We start from the raw sequence: 21,059 nt of genomic DNA, 5'->3' as shown, positions 1-21,059 counted from the left end.
AGGAAAATTATCCATGTGATGCTCTTAGTTTATGGTTTTCATATCTGTTTTAATTATTAAGACATCAGTCAGTTTCTTCTGTATGTCCAGTGTATCATCTTTTTCCATGCCATTCTTGTAGCCATTTGTAAATCCACTTTCAACTCAGTCTCAGGTAAAATTTGTTCCCTTTCTATAACATCTTTTAGACCCAATTCCTCCGTAGATACAGATGTCTCTGTTGACACTATTAATTTCTGGGTCCATTTTTCAAAAATATGCTTCACTATGTCCAATGTTAGAACATTTTGTATCTTTGCCCTTTGCCTTCATGTTCTTTTAATGACCTTTTAAGAATTGTTTGCTCAGCTACTAAGCTTATAAACACAGGTGGTAAATGGCAGAAACCAGTTCAGGCTATTTCTGAATCATCACAGGCGTGTATTAGTTCTAAGATCTTTATTCTGATGCCATACTGTCATTTGAAACTCTGGCCAAGCAACATTTTTTTTTAATATAGAAGGAAATAAATGACGTCAGAGTTGCTTATGCACTGCAATTGTGTTTTTAAAATATATTTTATTTATCTGTTCCACTTGCTAGTGTATACCCAATAATTCTGGAATACATCTTATAGATGTCGCCTTTATTGTTAGCTCTAGGTCAGGCTTTCTTGATCTAATATTAGCTATTGCTTAAAACCAAAGAGAGAAGCAACCTAGAACTAAGGAGAAACTTCCTGACAGTTAGAACAATTAACCAGTGGAACAACCTGCCTCCAGAAGGGGTGAATGCTCCAACACTGGAAGTTTTTAAGAAGAAACTGGACAGCCATTTGTCCAAAATGGTATAGGGTTTCCTGCCTGAGCAAGGGGTTGGACTAGATGACCTCCAAGTTCCTTTCCAACTTTATCATCATCATCATCATCATCATCATCATCATCATCATCATCATCATCATCATCATCATCATCATCATCATCATCATTATTATTATCACATAAAATGTATCATATTCCTAATCTGGGATAAACAATTCTGCCTAGAGTCTTTTCTTTAATATTAATATTACAAGGGCCTGACTATCTGGGGGACTATCTGTCTCCCATAGTATCCACCCATCCTGTATGATCCAACAGAATTGGCACACTCCTGATCCCATGCCTTCTCTGTTATAGCACCAGTCCTGTGGAACAATATTCATATTGCCGTAGGTGAGGTGACCTTTCAAATTTGGTAAATGCCTAAATATTGCATGATGGTAACGACATTTTCCCAGTTTTTAAGCTTGGCAACCCAAGTTAAAACAACAATAGTTCATGCCATTTGGCACAAAAATAATTGTTACTTTGACTTCTGCATACAGCCAGCCAGCAGTTAAAACCTGAATACAGTGAATCAGCTTATTGATGTTATGTGTAGTCCCTTCAGTGTTAACCAAGCTTTAGGAGTGTGAGAGCTGTATTCCTATTCATGGAACTTTGAGTTATCTGTTTCGTTCAGATCACAGTATTTTTTACCCTCTGTTGTAAAATAGGGAGCCATTAATAATTGGTTCTATAGTTTAACAGTACTAGTGTCTCTGACCTGATGCGTAGTTTCAGCATGTGCTTCAGTCTCCATATGAATGACAAGTTGTTAATACCTCTCACACAATATTGACTATTGTGATTGGCAACAATAATCCAGAATATTATGTAGATCCACTTCCTGTTACTTCTTCATTCATTGATTCATTCATTTCTTTAAGAGGGCAGAGACTAATCCTTTTGGAAGCAAAGCAAGTAATTTAACCCTGAGCTGTGGGTTTCCTTAAGATGACAAGAATCACCCAAGAATTGGTTCTGTTGTTAAAATGACAACCTGGGTGCAGTTTTATTCATGTTGTAACCCAAGGAGGCAGCCTGGTGTACTGGAATTGATGCAGAATATGGGTAGGTGATATAGATTATGTAGCAATGCATGCAAAGCAATGTTGTCTGTGTGACAAACAATAATTTTGTTCTCCTGAAGTGCTATAGATCAGGGGTCTCCAACCCCTGGTCTGTGGACCAGTACCAGGCCGCGGCATGCCAGCAACCGGTCCGCACAAACAAGCAAAGCCCCATCCGCGGGATGCAGGCAGCACACAAAACCATGCCCCCTCTGGTCCGTGGAAAAAAACCTCTTTCCACGTAACCAGTCCCTGGTGCCCAAAAGATTGGGGACCTCTGCTGTAGATGCCTAATAATAGAGTTGTGAAGTCAAGAGTTTCACGCTTTTCCTGAATGCATTGTGTGAGAATATTCATTTTTAATTCAGTGATTCATGTAAAGGATGATTCTATCTCTATTAGTTGAAAGAGCAGGGGCTTGGCTCTTACATAGGACTTTCTATGAGAGAGTATCTTCAGTAGTCCCAAAGGAACGTATGCCAGAATGTTGAAGATCCACAGGTGAGGATTCCTGATGTGTGATTTATTTTGTTAAGATATATTGTGATTTTTTTAAAAAAAACAAAACTTAACTATTCATGGGAGAATTGTAAGCTGCCTAGTATTTGATAGTTTGGAGGGGCACAAAACCTTCATAAGTAAGTCTATAATGAAAACATAATACCTGAATTGTTTTTCTCCCCTTTTTAACAGAGGAGGAGCTAAGAAAGCTCAGAGAAGAAACCAATGCTGAAACACTTAAACAAGAGTTAGAAAAAGAACGCTTGAGGAGGATAGAACTGGAACAAAAAGTCAATGAAATTCTGAAAGCAAGGTAAGAAGAGATCTGTCTGCAAGGTAGAATGTAATTTGAGTTTTAAAAGAGAAAAATCTATTCCCGAAGGCAATGAATACATGTTTGTATCTACCCCCTTATTTTGTATGTTGCTTTGTAAGATGTTTCATTTCAAAAAGTGGGACATGAATGCAAGAAAATTGTCTTCTCTAACCCCCCCTTTTCCCTTTCTCACCCTGTCTTTTTTGTACCGTGGAAATATGGAAAAGAAATACAAAATAGTACAATAGCATAAATTTTAGCGGCTTTTCTATGAGTATGCATATAAGGATTGCAGTAAAATAGCATCTGCTTCTGGGAGGCATTTTGCCAAGGGAACAAGTGTCTAAATGATTTGAAAGGGTCTGATCATCCATTTGTCTGGTATAAATTACATTCTGTCACTCCTTGTAGTTTACAAGCTGTGAGCAAGTTTTATCACATAACACAACTATAATTAATGCTAGCAGTGCCTTTTTTTGGCAATTTGGGGGCTGTAATTGTGTTCGTTATTTCCTATATGACCACACTTATGTAATCCTCAATGGAACTAAATCTACATAGAGGGAAGCATGCAGTGGGGTATCTGAAGGTTCTTTCTTGGGCCCAGTGCTCTTCAACACCTTCATAAATGATTTAGATGGGGGAATAGAGAGGGAAATTTGCAGACAATACCAAGCTGGGGGGAATTTCCAACACTTTAGAAGATAATGACAGTGACTAGCAGATACCGGTAGTGACAGTGATGATGTTACCTAGTTTGGGTAATGAAACATCTGCAAGAAAACAAGCAAGCTCAGAATGCACCAAGAAACCCTCATTTCAACCATGAGCTACAAATATTCTCCTTTATTGGTATCAAAGAATATCAACCTCCATTAGTCTTCCCTAATTAGATGTATTCTGGCTGGGTTTGATGGACATTGTAGTCCACTGCTTCTTGATTACTAATCTCTGTCTCTTATCATAAATGTGAACCACAGAAACTTAATAAAATGTTTTTAAATTAGACTGATGACTACAAGAAAGGAAGCTTAGATGTATTCAACTGACTTGGTTAGTGGAAGTGAATACTGCAAGATTATGTGCAACCCTAATTTGTACTCTTGATTACAAAGACACACACTTGCTAATGCTGTAATAGTGTTTTAATGATTTATTCCAAAAGAATAACGAGACACGTGCTTTGAACAAGTTTTCCTTTCACCATTGTTGTATGGATATGGAGTACGCATGGATTCCCTCTCTCTTCCTAGGCAATATTATTGGCTCAGTACAGGAGGAAAGAGAACGAGGATCAATTCCTAGCACTTTCCTAGCCAGCTATTGGAGAACAGGAGATAATTTTACTTGTTTTCGATATATATTTCAACTCTTGTAACTCAAAATTTGCCTTTAGAAGGGTTTAAATGCTGAAGTACTTTTGGAACTGCAATAAATATGGATAAACCCATACGTATAAACCCATACGTATATTACCTGCCTGAGCAAGGCTTTGGACTAGAAGACCTTCAAAGTTCCTTCCAACTCTGTTATTCTGTTAAACTCTGAAGAGACAATCTGGTATCCTGAAATGTTTTAGATATCTGCTTCTGTTGTGAATACAATCCAAAACCTTTGGGATAGACTGGGCATCCTCATAGTATAAACTTAGTATTGCTTATTGTGAAACAGAGCAATATTAGAGAGTAAGTCTCTTTAAGGAGTCTAAAGTCTGAATATATGTTATTTCAAACCCCGCGGGGCACTTCCAAGGTGCTCAGGAACATTGGCTAGATGTCATGTTTAATTTTTGCATTACACAATGCTAGCTGTAGAAATAAACAAAGTTTGTTAATTCTTTGGCACTCAGTCCTGGATATTTCTGAGGTGAAGATAGATTTGGGAATGTAAACCTATACTTTGCTGCTGTGTAAAATTGTATGGCATGAGCCATTCATGGCCAATTGCATGCTATTCTAATTGCAGTGTGCCAAAACACAAATTAACTTGATATTGCCACCAATAACTTTATAGAAATCGGTTACAAGAAAATAAGATGGTAAAGGAGATACAATGCCATTCTACAAGAGTAATCTTGTATAGAATTACCTTGATATCATACTGTATATGTTCTTGGCTAGGCAGGACTACTCCTAAGATATTTCTGTTCATATATTTTAATACCATTAATCATTAATGCAATCAAGTATCTTTCTTGAGTGCCTCCCTGATTAAAACTCCACTTCTATGTATGATTTCAAAGAAGATGGTATCTCATTACAGGCATGCTGCAATCACTCAAATGTTTATTTGAAGAGGATGGGATAATTATGTTTTGCATATTGCATCTTTCCAGGACAAACCTGCAAAGAGTAGTACACAACTGTATCATCAATTGGAAGAGAGAAACACTGGAGATGTCTCTTTCTTTCTTTCTTTCTTTCTTTCTTTCTTTCTTTCTTTCTTTCTTTCTTTCTTTCTTTCTTTCTTTCTTTCTNTCTCTCTCTCTCTCTCTCTCTCTCTCTCTCTCTCTCTCTCTCTCTCTCTCTCTCTCTCTCTCTCTCTCTCCATTCAATCATTCATTCATTCATTCATTTGTTCAATGTATAGAGATGCCCATCTTGATGTAATGACTCTGGGTGACAATAAAGTATATAAAATATACAAAGTAGCAACAAAAACCAACCAATGTACAAAGTTTATACTGACCACCAAAGTAAAAACCCAATCTAGAAAACTTCCAACTACCTCCTTACCCACCTGTCTGAGTCTTTAAGGAGTTGGGTTGATTTTGTAAATCCAGCCAGTTCAGGGCCAGTCTAATCTTAGCGGATAAAAGAAAAGAAAAGTCCCAACTCCCCTTTGAAGGTTCAGTAAGATGACATCCTTTAATTAATACAGGGGTCTTCAAACTTGGCCCTTTTATGACTTGTGGACTTCAACTCCCAGAATTCCTCAGCCAGGCATGCTGGCTGAGGAATTCTGGGAGTTGAAGTCCACAAGTCATAAAAGGGCCAAGATTGAAGACCCCTGAATTAATGGGACCTGCAGCATGCATCTGCTTGCCAGACCTAATGGGAAGGGAGGAATCAGCTGGGGAGAGGTGGTGCTGAAAATATGCCAGCATCATGCTAAGAAGGGTTTTATGTGTGACAACCAGCACTTTGAATTGCACCCAGAAGTATATTTGGAGATGACACTGCTGGCAGAGCAGTGGTATAACACGAATACATTGAGATGCACTGCCCATAACTGCCTGCATGCAATGTTGTATTCTGGATCAGTTGGAGCTTCTAGATGTTCTTCAAGAGCAGCCCCATATAGAGGACATTGCAATAATCCATTCAGAAGGTGAACAAGGCATGAATGATCATGAGGAGCCTGGTGCCTTAGATGCACCTGAGCATTTTAGTCTTTCACAATTTCAGAATAAAGAATTAAATTTAGACAAGCAAACCAGTGAGGTGGTTCCATTAGTATTGACATCCTTTCATCTACTATTCTTTGTTTTAAGTCTGTTCTTGCAGTTTTTACATTTTTAAAAATAATGATTAACGATAATGATTCTGGGAGTTGAAGTCCACAAGTCTTAAAGTTGCCAAGTTTGAAGACCCCTGGCATAAACAAAGCAGCTCCCTCAAATTAGAAAGAAGCCATTGCCTTAAAAACCTTACAGAGCTGCTTTAAAAGTTGTCCCAACTTGGCTCTTCAAAGCAGCTCCTTCGATTTATCTTCCTTGCGGAAATTCTAAGATAAGAAATCCTCTCTCCGTTCCTTTGAAATATCGACTTTTGTGTTGTTCAATGAATGTATTCTAAAGTGCACTTGTTTCGTCATTTGTTTTAGAGCAGCAGACGAATCGCCTCCATCTACTCAGCAGCCGCCCAAAGCACAGAATGGAACAGGTATATCTGGCTCCTTACTAAAACTGTTCATGATTACAGAAGGGCTTTACTTTAATTGTAGGAGTGTGGAAGAGCAACAAAATCAAGAATGCCCCTGTTTACTAGTAGAGTTTTATAAATGAAATATTTAGCAGAATGTGCATCTCTCTGCCTTAACCCATTCTGTTATGTAGAAATTGCAGTCTCGTTCTACATTGAAAGTGAATAAAAAATAAAAGCTGGCTTTTTTAAAAAAAAAAATCTAAATTTGACTTTTTAAATTTAAATTTGATTTAAGAGTGGCACAGTGGTTAGAATGCACTACTGCAGGCTAACTCACTGTTCACTCTAGGACAGTGATGGCGAACCTTTTAGAGACCGAGTGCCCAAACTGCAACCCAAAACCCACTTATGCATCGTCGAGTGCCGGGTGGGTGTGGCCCATTGGGTGGGCGTGGCCCATTGGGTGGGCGTGGCTGCAGTGGTAACGGCAGACTGGGTGGGACTAAAAAGTTCAATCAATCAATTCCAACTTTGCAAGATCTTTTTTTTTCCCACAAGAAGTTGAAATTGATTGATTGAACCTTTTTTTTGTACACGGTGGCGGAGGCCTAAAGTGAAAAGGTTTTATAAAACCCAGCTGAAGGCCTAGGACTGGGGCGACGTTGTGCGTGCCCACAGAGAGAGCTCTGAGTGCCGCCTCTGGCACCCGTGCCATAGGTTCGCCACCACTGCTGTAGGAGTTTGATTCTGACCGGCTTAAGGTTGACTCAGCCTTCCATCCTTCCAAGGTCGGTAAAATGAGGACCCAGATTGTTGGGGGCAATATGCTGACTTTATAAACCACTTAGAGAGGGCTGTAAAGCACTATGAAGCGGTATATAAGTTTAAGTGCTATTTTTTTTTTTGAGAAGGATAAAGAGAAACTCAGCTAATCTACACACTCAGCTCAGCATAGAAAAAAAAAAATAAGGTGGCCGAAAGCTAGTTAAATCAGGCATTGTGCTCTCTGTTCTGTGGGCATCTGAGTAAATTGTCAAGCTTTATGTCTGACCGTTCATCATGAGCATTTGGAGTGGGGTGAAAGGATACTTTTTATTGGAGTAAGGAAGAATTATTCCAAGGAGAACATGGGAAAGAGGAAAAACATAATTTTTTCTAGGGTAAATGTCTCTGCGTTCCCAGGTATAACATATTTAATCTCCCTGGCAATACTCATGAAAAATGTACTATGGAAAATTATGGATTCACAACAGATCCTGATCAAATGTTTGAGGATGATGTGAGTTCTGTCACATCTGGAAATGATCAGATTGACAATCGTAAAGGCCTTCCCTCTGCAAAAGAAAAGCAGAGAAAATGTATACACTGATTGATCTAAGACAAGCTTTACCAAAATCTACTTTGTGGATAGGGCCTGTTCCCCAAGAATCCGACAAATGAGGCAGATCTTTCTTTGCTGAAATGTATCTTGTCTGTCATGGGAAGAGGTTGTTATATTATCTGAAGATGGGGATTACATCATGGAGAAGATGGTGTTCTTTGTTGCCTCAGAATAAATATATTACAAAGATAAAACCAAAATAAATAGTTTACAGTGATTTTAACATAACAGATTCTCTTTGTAAAATACATGAATAAATATAAATTTTCAGAAGCAGTTAAATTCATAATTGGCTGCTTTGTGGATGAATGAATGCAATATTTCTTGAAACAGAGGACTTGAAATAATATTTATGGGAGTTCTCATTCATGCATATGAGCTATTCTGCAAAGCTGTTTAAAGTTTTATTTAGCATTTTATTAAATTCCTACTTGTCACACCTGGTTACTTATATGAGCCACAACTGAAACTGTTGCTTCTGTCTTATGACCTTTTATGTAAACTTATTTCTCTTTAGAGCTACCGTTTTTTTGTTTTATTCACATTTTAAAAACTTTGTTCTCTCCAGAACTTACTTTCTCAAAAAACATTGGCAGTGGAAGAATTCTCATTGCTTCTTAGGCAGATTTCTGTCCCTTCTGTTACTAAACTAAAATCAAGTCCGAAACCACACAAAATTTAAGTTTGAAATAGTTAGTTCATAGTTTCCAGGGGTATCTCAGAATTGTTCTACCCGCTCTTATCTTACCCTTTTTGTGGCTTGATGGCATATTTACAAATAGAGCACTGGTAACTACCCAGCATTCTTATTTTCTAAGGGTGTTTGTGGAGGCTGTGTACTCCATGGACATGTTTGTAAAATTTTGAGGCAGATGTTTTGTTTTGTATCCTACCAGTTTCCTTTTTAATTTTGTTTTTGTTTTTTGTGTAGATTAGAGAATGCTTGTGGAATCCATATGGACTCTGGCAGTCTTCTTGGAAATAAACATGTGACATAAGCCCAGTGCTTTGCTTTGCAAATGCCAGCTTCCTCCTGGCTTTATACTATGTTTTTACATGTTTTTACATGATGTTGAATCAACAACTGGTAGTTCTAGCTTTATCTTTGCTTTCATAGGCTGGCTGCATCAAGAAAGAAAAAAAGAGCGTTCTTCTAAACCTAAATGCTAAAGTCCTAAATCAATGTCCATTTGAGTATGAAAGTATGAGAGGCTAGTGCAGAATATAGCTTGGTGGCATAATGTCAGAATTGAATTCTATAGTCCGTCTACAAAGCAGGATAAAGACATAAGAATAGGAGAATAGCCCCGCTGGATCAGGCCAAGACCTGTCTTAGTTCAGCATTTTGTTTCTCCCAGTGGCCAACCAGATGTCTCTGAAGGGGTCTCAAGCAGGAAGTAGAGACATAACCCTCTCCTGCCACTGCTCCCTTGCAGCTGGTATTTGGAGGCATGTTGTAGCTCTTGATGGACCTGCATCTATGAATTTCTCCAATTGCCCTTTAAAGCCCTTGAAGCTAGTGGTGATAAAGAATGTAATGAATTCCACAAATTAATTAGGTTTTATGTGTAAGGACCTACCTCATCTAGGCCTCCCAAGAAAGCAGAACTCTTGAAATAGGCATTGTCTCAAAAGGAACTTTTATTAGGGGCTAGTGACAGCAGGAAAAACAAGGCGAGGTCTGAGGAAAAACCCGTGCAAGCAGCATATTAAAAGCAATATTCGTTACTCCCCCCCCCCCAGGGTCACAGTGTCCATTTGAATCCCAGCCAATCCACAGGTGGCATATTGTTTTGGTAACTGGCTCCTTTGGCGAGCTCTTCAAGGTCTCTCTCGCTTTCATTTCTCTCTGACTCCAAGCTCAAATTGTCTCCTAGATAAGGGTGATGCATTCCTTCTCCTGGAGGAAGGGCATAGTGGCAAGACAGTGCAAAGCATCCCCAAAGCATCCCCCCTCCCAACAGAATGGCAGCCCTGAAGAATGGTTACAAAATCATATATGCTATAGGAAGAAAAGCAAAACATTTCTTCGGGGTTCTGACATTATGCTTTGATTTGTCTAAATCTTATTTTAATCAGCATCATTGTAAGAACAACAGCAGCAGAAAAATCCGGTCCCAATGTTTTGAGATCATCCCTGATCATTTTCTCCATCTCATGTATAATTTCTTACTCCTCAATCGTGCCCCCCCCTCAAATCACCTTTGGGATCTCAGATATTCTACAATGATCTCCTAGGGAAGTTATCTGACTTTCCCTAATCATTTTTTTCCCGTCTTTTGCATTTTTGCCAGCTTGGTTACATTTTTGTCAGATACAGTGAGTAGATCTATACACAACATACCAGATGTTATAGACAGAACACAGAGATGACCATGAAGAAGCTATGTGATGGCAATTGCAGGATGCAGAATAAACTGCAGCTCTTTCTCATTTTAGAATATGCCAAACTGAGCATAGTTCATCTCCACAGAAAACTCAAAAAATCCAGATGGTTAGCAGTAGTAACGCATTCAGACTTGGACGAAAATCAATTCCAATATGAGAATTCCTGGTGAGCCCGTTTATCAGTGGACAAGTTTAGTTCCCTGGTTGTTGTAGGGCAATAGATTCTGTTAATATTAATTATCCTGCCATCTAAGTATTTCTGGTTATGCTTCAGAGTAATTGCTTCTGTCAGTAGTTTTGAACTGATTGTTTTGGAAATGCGATGTGTTTTTGATTATTAGATAAACGCAGCCACATGGTGTGTTCAAGAGTTCAGAAGTGGATTTATGATAAATTTGGAGAATATATTGAAGATTTTAGATTTCAGCCAGAAGAAAACACAGTGGAAACCGAAGAGCCGCTTAGTGCTAGACGGTAAATTATATTGGAAGGCTATTTCATTATGTAAAAACAATAAATATAAAAGTCACTGGACTCAATGTACATAGGTAACAAACACTATAGCGTTAATTAAAGTCGTCTTAATACTATCATCATTTGATATTGGATAATCTATATTTTATATCTTATAGTTCTTAATTGTTACTTTTATATTTGATTTATACTGAAATGGAATTTTAAAACTACTAATTTTTGTCAAATGTATTTCTCTTTGTTTCTTTCTCACTCATTTGTGTATGTGCGAGTATGTGTCTTTGTATTTCTGTAATCAGCAACAGTATGTATTACAGTTCCATACTTTTATTCTAACTCCGAGCTTCCAAAGATTGGCTATCTTAGTTGGGGGCGCAGTGGTTAGAATGCAGTACCACAGGCTAATTCTGCTGACTGCCGACTGCCACCAATTGGGCAGTTTGATTCTAACCAGCTCAAGGTTGACTCAGCCTTCCATCCTTCCGAGGTTGGTAAAATGAGGACCCAGATTGTTTGGGGCAATAGGCTGACTCTGTAAACTGCTTAGAGAGGGCTGTAAAGCACCGTGAAGCGTTATATAAGTCTTAAGTGCTATTGCTATTGCTAGTGCTAAAGACAGCTCTAAAATGAATGTATTAATGCATATCATTTTAGAATCAAGTCTGCATTAGATGTACTAATAGGAAACAGAAATGCATTAATTTTCAAAAGGGTTTTTCTAAATATTTTTTCTTTACTTTCAGGCTAACAGAAAATATGAGAAGATTAAGTAAGTATTTAACCATGTTTATATTGTTTATATATCTGTAATGGGCTGACATATCAAATGCAGATGAGTAACATTTCAGTAAGATTTCTTTCATTTTGAGTGAGAGAATGAAAATTGGCTAGACCTAGAATATGCAATGCAAACAAGTGATAGATTTGCACATTCTGTTGATGTCTCCTATACTAAGAGAGGCAATGTAGTATAGTGGCTTAGGATTACTAGCAGGGAAAGCCAGTTTTAGGCTACCAAGTTTTAGAGTTTGGGCTAGTATTCTGTCTCTGAATAAGTTTACCTGACAGAGATTTTACAGGGGGAAAATAAGAAGAGTTATGTATGCCACAGAGCAAGCAAACAAATTACCGTAGATTTAGGATGCTTCTAATATGAATGATTTGGGGATAGGTTCAGATGAACATGCTCATTGTTATGAACTTCAAGAGGCAATTTACATGTGTGAAATGGATCATAACAAGAGCAAAGCCCCTTTATTATTTCTCTGTTTCATTGGAGACTGTTTTGTACTAGTTTGTAGTTTAGTAAATCAAGTGATATAAATCAGTTGGTTATTCAGCTCCTAGCATCTGGACTTTCCAAAAATAACAGATAGCTTTGCTTAAATATGAAGTAAGAGAAGATTGTGGATAAGAAGATCATACAAATGGGTGCCTATGAATTATCTGTAAAAATATTCTGAACAACATTTGATTTGTGTTTTTTTTAAAATAACTGTCACTACTTTTAGTCTTTGTATGTTTTCTTGTGCCATTTTGAATTGTACCGGTAAACCACATACCTAAGAAGTTAAAGTTATATCTATATTTTCTGTTCTGCCTAGAGAGAGGTGCCAAACCTGTTACAAATTTTGTGAAGAATCTTTCTGCCTTATCGGACTGGTTTTCTGTCTACACTTCTGCTATTGCCTTTATTGTAAGTTGTTCTTTCTTGGTTGAGCAACACACAATTTGACTAACAGAATAATGTTCTGCTATTTACATTCTGTTGTAGAAAAGAGAATGATGAAAATCATTAACAATTCTATCAATATTTGCTATTGTTCATGATTTCTTTGAAAATGTGGCTTAGTATCAATCTGATGTGCTACATTCAGTGCATTGAGGTAGTCCTTAACTTATGACTATAATGGAGCCCAAAATTACAGGTACAAGTCATTGTGATTGTAAATCGAGGTATTACGTGGCTGGATCGGATTTTTTGTTATTTTTTGTGGTTGTTAAGCAAATGCCATGGCCATTAAGCAAACATGGCATTGTTAAGCAAATCCATTTTACCCAATGGGCATTTTTTTTACTAGAAACTGGAAGTAAATGGCCAGAAACTTGCAAAAATGTTGAGAATTGTCACATGATCAAGGGACACTGCAAACAACCATAAGAGTGTGCCAATTGCCAGGTGCCCAAAATGCAATCATGTGACTACAGGGAGGGGGTTAATCCATCATATCTTCAAAATCAGTCATAAGTAGCTTTGGGGGAGGGTTCATCATAACCTTGAATGGTTGCTAAGTCGAGAATTTTAATTGGAAAGCTGAGACATCTGCAGGGCAGTTAAAAACAATCAAGCTGAGGGATGTTTGGTATTTTCACCAGTAGGTAATGTTTCTTTATAGAATACAGGTAGTCCTTGTTTTATGACCACAATTGACCCCAAAATTTATGTTGCTAAGTGAGACATTTGTTAAGTGAGTTTTGCCCCATTTTATGACTTCCCCCCACAGTTGTTAAGTGAATCATTGCAGTTGTTAAGCTAGTAACCCAGTTGTTAAATGAATCTGGCTTCCCCATTGACATTGCCTGTCAGAAGGTTGCAAAAGGTGATCACATGACCCTGGGACACAGCAACTGTCATAAATATGAACCAGTTGCCAAGCATCCAAATTTTGATCATGTGATCATGGGGATGCTACAATGGTCGAAAGTGTGAAAAATGGTCATAAGTTACTTTTTTCAGTGCCGTTGTAACTTTGAACAAAACAAACTGTTGTAAGATAGGGTTAGGGTTAGGGTATTATTTTTCAGTTGCCTCCATCATTCCAAACAAAAGAAGACTTAATATATCTTTAAGAAGTGACACTTAAAGAAAATCTTTAAATTGACTAAGTATTGCCTCTGTTATGAGAGGTTTTACACCATCTGAGTCATGTTCAGTGAAATGGATCACTGTATAAATTTGTTTAACTAACAAACAATCAAACAAATAAATATTGTATATTTCTTTTTAATTTAAAGAAAACTGCATCCATGCATCCATGAGCTTCTGAACAAAGACTGGATAGAAATTTAAGAAATACATGACATTAGGGATGTTTTGCTTTTAAATTTACATAGTGAAAATAATGTGATTAATATCTAATTCAAGGTATGTAGGATTGCTACATCCTATTCATTGCTGTTAAAATGTTTTAATATAATAATTGCATGTTAACATATGTAGTTTATTTGTTTTTTATTTGCAGATCTACATGAATGCTGTATGGCATGGCTGGGCCATTCCTATGTTCTTATTTTTAGCAATTTTGAGGTTGTCCCTAAATTACCTCATAGCCAGGTAATCACTTTTCAATATGTTGTCAATAATATGTATGCCTCCAACAGTATATACCGTTAGAACTTATGCAATTTAAAATGGTATATTGAGCTTATCTAAATAAATAAATAATATATATTTATTTTGTCTTCCTATTTAATGCACTTAATTTTAAAATTAGTTACAAAATAGGAAATTCCAATCTTTGATGCTCTTGTGCTTTAAAAATTAGGGCTGTGTAAAAATTTTGTACTGCCCATGGAAATATTTGATTTCTAGCTTTTTAGTTGTCTCAGCGGATGGCAGCACCTGGCGAACAGTCTAGGATAATTTGCTTCGGCCATCTCATCCCAGCCATCTCACCATGTCCAACTCGCCTGGATCATCTTGCTGCTGCCAACCCGGCGTGGCCATTTTGCCGCAGCCAATTCACCACAGGACAATTCCACATGGGATAACTCAGCACGATAAATGTTATCTGCTACCATTTCTTCACCGTTATTTCCATTTTTGTCAATGAAAATAATGTCAAAAGAACAGTGGCAGATAACATTTATTGAGTTGAATTATCCTGTGTGGAATTGTCCATCGGCGAGTTGTCTGAAATGAGTTGCCTGCGACCAGCTGTCCTGTTCTGCCTGGCCAACCATGTCTGTGCAGGGAAGCTAAACAGAGTTGGCCTTAATTCTTATGTGGCCGAGAGACTACCAAGGAAATTCCAGGTTTGTTGGCTAAATTGGGGAGATGAGAAACTCCTTGGAAGAAGGTGGGGGTTAACTGTTACCATCCTGTTGAGCTTCAGGATTTAGTGACTGTGATCTAGGGAACAAAATTCCTGATGTTTCTCCAGAAACCGTGGTTGGCATAATCGGAAGCAAGGTGTTCTGCTATACAAACCGCAGGCAACTGAGCAGGACTGGCTGGGCTTCTGTATTTATAACTGGGTGTCCTGAATGCTGAATTATATTTAGCCAACCTGGTTTCCAATTGTTCCACATTGGTGAGAGCTAGTCTTCCAATCTGTTGCCAACCAAACTGCACAGATGTTACTTAAGAACTAGTAGCTGCTAGTGCTAGTGCATAAAGGAAAAGATTTTCTTTCGGGGGCCGTTCAGAAACTCAGGAACTCCCAACCCTTTCTAAAGAGTAAGAATCTCAAAAAGAGATTAAATAAATTGGTTTTGATCTTGGCTTTCATCCAGGATTTTACTTTACTTCTACTCTAGTACGACAACTGTAATGCACTGTGCATATTTATCATCACATTTCAATTATCCTTGCAAACAAAACTTGATTTCTGCTTCACCCTCTGTGTTATGTTTAAATGGAAAAGAGACAAATTGGTTCAATTGCCTTTCAGATGTTTGGGGAATATGAAATTCAGCACAATTGTAGCTTCTTTACAAATTACAATAAGAGGAAAAAGTAAACAACAAACCACAGAATTTGAATTGTGGGTGTGTTAGCAAATCCTTCCCCAACCCTTCCTCATCACATTTTCATGTGCCAAATATATTTCTAATATTATTATTACTTCTACTCACTATTCCTGCATTTCTTGTAATGGAATGGCTTAAACTCAGTCAGCAAGTGTGTTCCATTGAGTTGTACAGAGTCTATTCAGATTCATTGTTTGCAACATTGCCTGCCATGGTCTTTATAGTGAAGTAAACTCTGAAATATGGCCCCATTTTCACTTGTATTGATAGAGATCCTTTTACACAATAAATGTATAGGGGAAGTTCCAATTTCATGTTTTTAGGAAAGTTGAAATACAAATACTTATTTACTATATTTTTATAGTGTGATGGAATTGTTTATTGATCATAATTAGCAGGATGATAAATCCTGATTGCATTGTCTAATAAAGTAATCTACATAGAATCATTACTTTACATGCAAGAACATTGTTGTAATAGCTTGATTATTTCTTTATTTCTTTTTTAAAAAGAATTTTATTAATTATTTGATCTACTGTAATGTATTGAAGATTCAGAGCTACAAGATCCCTTTAAGATGGATGTCAGCACTGTATTAAAGAAAGTTTTTAAATTTTGAAAAGATATATTCTGTTGCCTTCACAGGTTGCTTTTTAAAAGGATCTCTTCTGTTTCATTGTTATAAAGCCACATAGAAAACCAGTGTTCCTGTTTAATGGAAATGCCTTTTTTTTATTAGAGGGTGGAGGATACAGTGGAGCATTGTGCCTGAAGTTTCTGAGCCTATTGTAAGTCCAAATAATGTTGAGATCACTATTGAAATGTTTATATGAATGTTTTGATACGTTTCAAATTTACATAGGTAGTCCTCAAATTACAATCACATTTGGAATCAGAATTTCCATTGCTAAGCAAAGCAGCTGTTCAGTGAGGTGTGCCCAGTTTTATGACCTTTTTTCCATGGTTGTTAAGTCATTGCAGTTGTTAAATGAATCATGTCTTAAACACATCCAACTTCCCCCCTAGACTTTCCTTGTTGGAAGCCAGCTAAAAAGGTCACAAAGGATGATCACATGACCCCAGGACATGTTGTAAACATGCCAGTTGCCAAGCAACCAGATTTTGATCACATGACCACAGGGAATGCTGCTATGGTTGTAATAGCAATAGCACTTAGAGTTATATACCGCTCTACAGTGCTTTACAGCCCTCTTTAAGCAGTTTACAAAGTTAGCATAATGCCCCCAACAATCTGAGTCCTCATTTTACCGACCTTGGAAAGATGGAAGGCTGAGTCAGCCATGAACTGGTTAGGATCAAACTCCTGACAGTGGGCAGAGTTAGCCTGCAATACTGCCTTTTAATCATTGTGCCACCACAGTTCATAAGTGTGAGGACTGGTTCTAAGTCATTTTTTCCAGTGCTGTTATAACTTCAAGTGATCACTAAATATTTGACTGTAAATTGAGGACTACCTGTACTATCTATTAGGCATTTTATACTGATGATAATTTTAATCAACTTTAATTATATTGTGACTTCATATGCTGTCCAACATTTTTGTTATTTTTTAAAATATTGTATAAAAGACCACGTTATAATGTTTAGTTAAAGAAGAAACTTAGAATATATAACTTATATTTTGAAGTATAGGAGTCTAATAAATATGAAATTCTGAAGTATGACTTAAAATAATTTGCCCATGTCAGGGTATATCTAGTTATTTCTTTTTGAGGGCAACTACATCGTTGAGGTCATTTATAAAGAAGCACATTATGTTGGACAGAACCAAGCCTACTTGTCTGCATAAAATTTAAGAGGTTAAATACAAAATAAATGCATAGTCTGCCCTAGAAGCTTAAAAGAAATGTTAAATCTACACTATCTATTTTAATAGTTTATTATGTGTTTATAGTAGTTTGAGTTTAGTTCATCAGGCATCAAGATGTCCTTCAAATACTGTAGTTGCAGTTGTTCCAAACAATGAATCTATTTTAACATTATGGAAAAGAGTGATCCATGTGATCATACTGGTCAGAACATCTAGCACAGGGGTGTCAAACTACCGGCCCACGGGCTGGACGTGTCACGAGGAAACCGCACCCACCCCATTGCCGGCAATGGGGAAAAAGTTCCGATATGTCGTGCGACGTACGTGACGTCGCGAGTTTGACATGTCTGATCTAGCAGAAGCAGTTTGGATTGGATTAAAGTCTGCAAAATATGTGAAACAATCCATCTTCAATTCTTTTGATACTGTTTTATCTCTATGAATCTGGGCTATAGATTGTGGCCCAAATTCTCCAAACTTTCTAGTGCAGACTTGGTATATGGAGCAGACAAGTGAATGTTGTCCACCAGCAGTGTTCAGTCTAGTGATGAAAAAAATGACATTGGCTAGAAACCAACATATATTTACAAAAGCCGGATCTGGTTGTCACCATAAAACATGTACTATTATGTGAATGAATAATACTTGGTAAGCCTCGGGCTCTTATTCTCCCATCTCCCTGCCTTAGGGGATAGTTTTGAGGAATGCATTGGATGGTTTTGTTTCTTTTTAAAATAATCATAGTTTAACAGAGACAGACTGGCTAATTTTAAAGTGCAGTTTATGCAGCTGCTTTCTTTCAGTAAATTATAGTTAAATCATAACATTATTGGAGAGTATTTTTTTCTTTCTTTAAGTTTAAAGCCACATATTCATGTTTCGATGACAAATTATATTTACTGTTTTAGGAACCTCCCAAAGAAGACTTAACTGTATCAGAAAAATTTCAGCTTGTTCTGGATGTGGCACAAAAAGCACAGGTACGAAATCTTTGGCATCTCCATTTAGAAGTTGCAGGTAGGAGTAAGAGATCTCCATATGAGAAATGATGCCTGGAAAGTATAGTCTACTGGACTAGAATGTTTATGGAAGGCAACTTGTATTAATCACAGCATTTGAGAAATAGCAGAACATAGTAAATGTATAGGGTTTGGTTTAAAAAGTAAACTTTTTAAACAGCTTCTTGTTTTTCATATACACAGACATGTATTCCAATCTAATACTCCCTTTCTTTCTTGATTACAGAATTTATTTGGGAAAATGTCAGATATACTGGAAAAAATTAAAAAGTAAGTTTCTATATATTTCTCTTTCTAACAACATATTTTTCATCAGGTCTGAATGGTAATATCTTTAAATGCTGCCTATTTACCTTTATTTTTTGTTCTCTCTTTCTCTCTCTCTCTCTCCAGTTTGTTCATGTGGGTCCAGCCTGAAGTAACGCAGAAACTATATATTGCTTTATGGGCAGCTTTTATTGCATCCTGCTGTATTCCTTACAGGATCATTGGGCTTGCAATGGGTAAAACTATTATATTTTCACATTGTGTGTTTTCTTAAATGTTAGAATTCCACATCCTACTAAAAAATGAGCAGTTGGTTTGGCTTCCATCCACATATACAGTTTATATTTTAACATCACAATGTCTGGAGATGGTTATTAAATGTATCTGTTCTCAACTGTCAGCAGCGTCCTTTTTCTCTTTATTTTTGACTTATTCAAATACAGGTTGCTGAATCAGGTACAACACTAATTAACATAACAACAATAATTATTATTTGCTTGAGTCAATGATCAATCAGATCAGCAGAAATACAAAGACATTCAAGAAGCAATACAATCAATGAAATATATATTTCCTTATCAAACTAAAGGATGTCAGGCTTATATGAGCTATTTAAAGTACAGTATATCACCGTGGTGGCAAACCTATGGCACGGGTGCCACAGGTGGCATGCAGAGCCCTCTCTATGGGCATGTGCGCCGTTGCCCCAGTCCTAAGCCTTCAGCTGGGTTTTATAAAACCTTTTCGCTTTAGGCCTTTGCTGCCATGTCCAAAAAAGAGGTTCAATCAATCAATCAATTTCAACTTCTGGCGAGAAAAAAAGATCTCGCAAAGTTGGAATTTTTAGTCTCACCCAGTCTGCCATTACCACTGAAGCCACGCACACCCAATGGGCCACGCCCACCCAGCACCCGATGATACATAAGTGGGTTTTGGCTTGCAGTTGGGCACTTGGTCTCTAAAAGGTTCGCCATCACTGGTATATCATCTGCCCAAGGACTAAAATCAAACAAATTATTGTTAGCATTCATAAAATAAAATAAAACATAAGGAGCATAATTCCCACCCCGATTCCTAGCATAAAGAAATTGTATAGATATAATGTATAATGTAACCAATTTAGCTATTGACTGGGTAATGTTGGTCTAGATGTCTAACAAAGGAAGTGAGATGAATAGCTCTTCTTCAACTGGTACATCTTGTAGGAGAACAAGGTGACATTTAAGTCCCTGGAATATTTGCAGTATAATAAGAGGTGTCTGCATCCTAAATTGCCTGGGAGTTACCAGGAAATAAATGTTCCAGGAAAGGGATCTTACAATATTTGTGTTCAATAAAAGTGTCAAGGACAATGATAAATTAGGCATTATTTTCAAAGCCAGAAATTGTGTATTCAGCAGTACCTATAAGCTAAATAGTTCTATTTGTAATGTTCTTGGGTGGTTTTCCAAATCATGATTCTTGTGGGGCTGCTTTCTTGATAGAATCCTCCTGTACAGCAGGTTTAGACACTTAACAAAAGTTCTTACTTGACCATTTGTTGCAATAAAGTTTGAAACTCCTTTAAAAAAAAAAAGGCTACTATCAACTTCGGGTGTGTCACTATCTCTGAACCTCTTTCACTTTGCAAGCTTGTCCCAAAGGTGCTTTTTCAAGAGGCAAATGGACTTTCTTGTTTTCCCTTCTCATCCAAGAAGCTTCTTCAGCTCTGGACTGGATGATGGGGAAATTCCCTACCCTCCAGTCAGAGCTGAAGAAGCTTCTTGGATGAGAAGGTAAACGTCTTCAAAGAAAAACAAGAAAGTCCAGTTGCCTCTTGAAAAAGCATCTTTGGGACAACCATGACCTGAATGACTGAAAATCTCCATAGACACCTTGCAAGCTTGCTTTCAAGATGAATTTGGGTGAGGGGGACACAGCAACTATGTGGAGATACTCCCATAACAAGCTATGTAAGCCTGGAAAAAGAGGCAACTGCTTTAATGATCCAATAAAGCATCTTGAGAAATGTCCCTGCCTATTGTTAAAGATCTCTTTCATAGGAAAGGTAGCCCTCGACTTACAACAGTTCATTTAGTGACCGTTCAAAGTTACAACAGCACTGAAAAAATTGACTTATGACCATTTTTCATACTTTATTATTATTATTATTAATTATTATTATTATTATTATTATTATTATTAATTTAATTTATATACCGCCCTTCTCCCGCAGGACTCAGGGCGGTGCACAGCGTATTAAAAACAGTACAAATACAAAGCATAAAAAATACAAACCCCTGTAAAACCAGATTAAAAAACCGAATATTAGAAGCTGTGTCTCTATTTAAAATTATTTTTAAAATCACCCTA

At 37.2% G+C, this 21,059-nt stretch overlaps 1 protein-coding gene across 1 annotated transcript in view; it reads left to right on the top strand.

The window, feature by feature from the left end:
* The window catches only part of GRAMD4 (GRAM domain containing 4), a 47,507-nt gene that overhangs the window by 17,355 nt on the left and 9,093 nt on the right, over window positions 1-21,059 (top strand). The window contains exons 3-12 of the mRNA XM_015832145.2: window positions 2,606-2,726; window positions 6,555-6,613; window positions 10,706-10,838; window positions 11,582-11,607; window positions 12,443-12,534; window positions 14,081-14,172; window positions 16,330-16,378; window positions 18,330-18,401; window positions 18,667-18,710; window positions 18,834-18,943. Of these exons, the coding sequence (XP_015687631.1) occupies window positions 2,606-2,726; window positions 6,555-6,613; window positions 10,706-10,838; window positions 11,582-11,607; window positions 12,443-12,534; window positions 14,081-14,172; window positions 16,330-16,378; window positions 18,330-18,401; window positions 18,667-18,710; window positions 18,834-18,943 (798 nt within the window). The remainder of the gene's footprint in view (window positions 1-2,605; window positions 2,727-6,554; window positions 6,614-10,705; window positions 10,839-11,581; window positions 11,608-12,442; window positions 12,535-14,080; window positions 14,173-16,329; window positions 16,379-18,329; window positions 18,402-18,666; window positions 18,711-18,833; window positions 18,944-21,059) is intronic.

Source organism: Protobothrops mucrosquamatus, unplaced genomic scaffold, assembly GCF_001527695.2.
Source record: "Protobothrops mucrosquamatus isolate PMUCROS unplaced genomic scaffold, P.Mucros_1.0 scaffold_308, whole genome shotgun sequence".
Classification (NCBI taxonomy): Eukaryota; Metazoa; Chordata; class Lepidosauria; order Squamata; family Viperidae; genus Protobothrops; species Protobothrops mucrosquamatus.
Note: the sequence above shows the minus strand (reverse complement) of the source record. Positions and strands in the feature narration are given on the sequence as shown.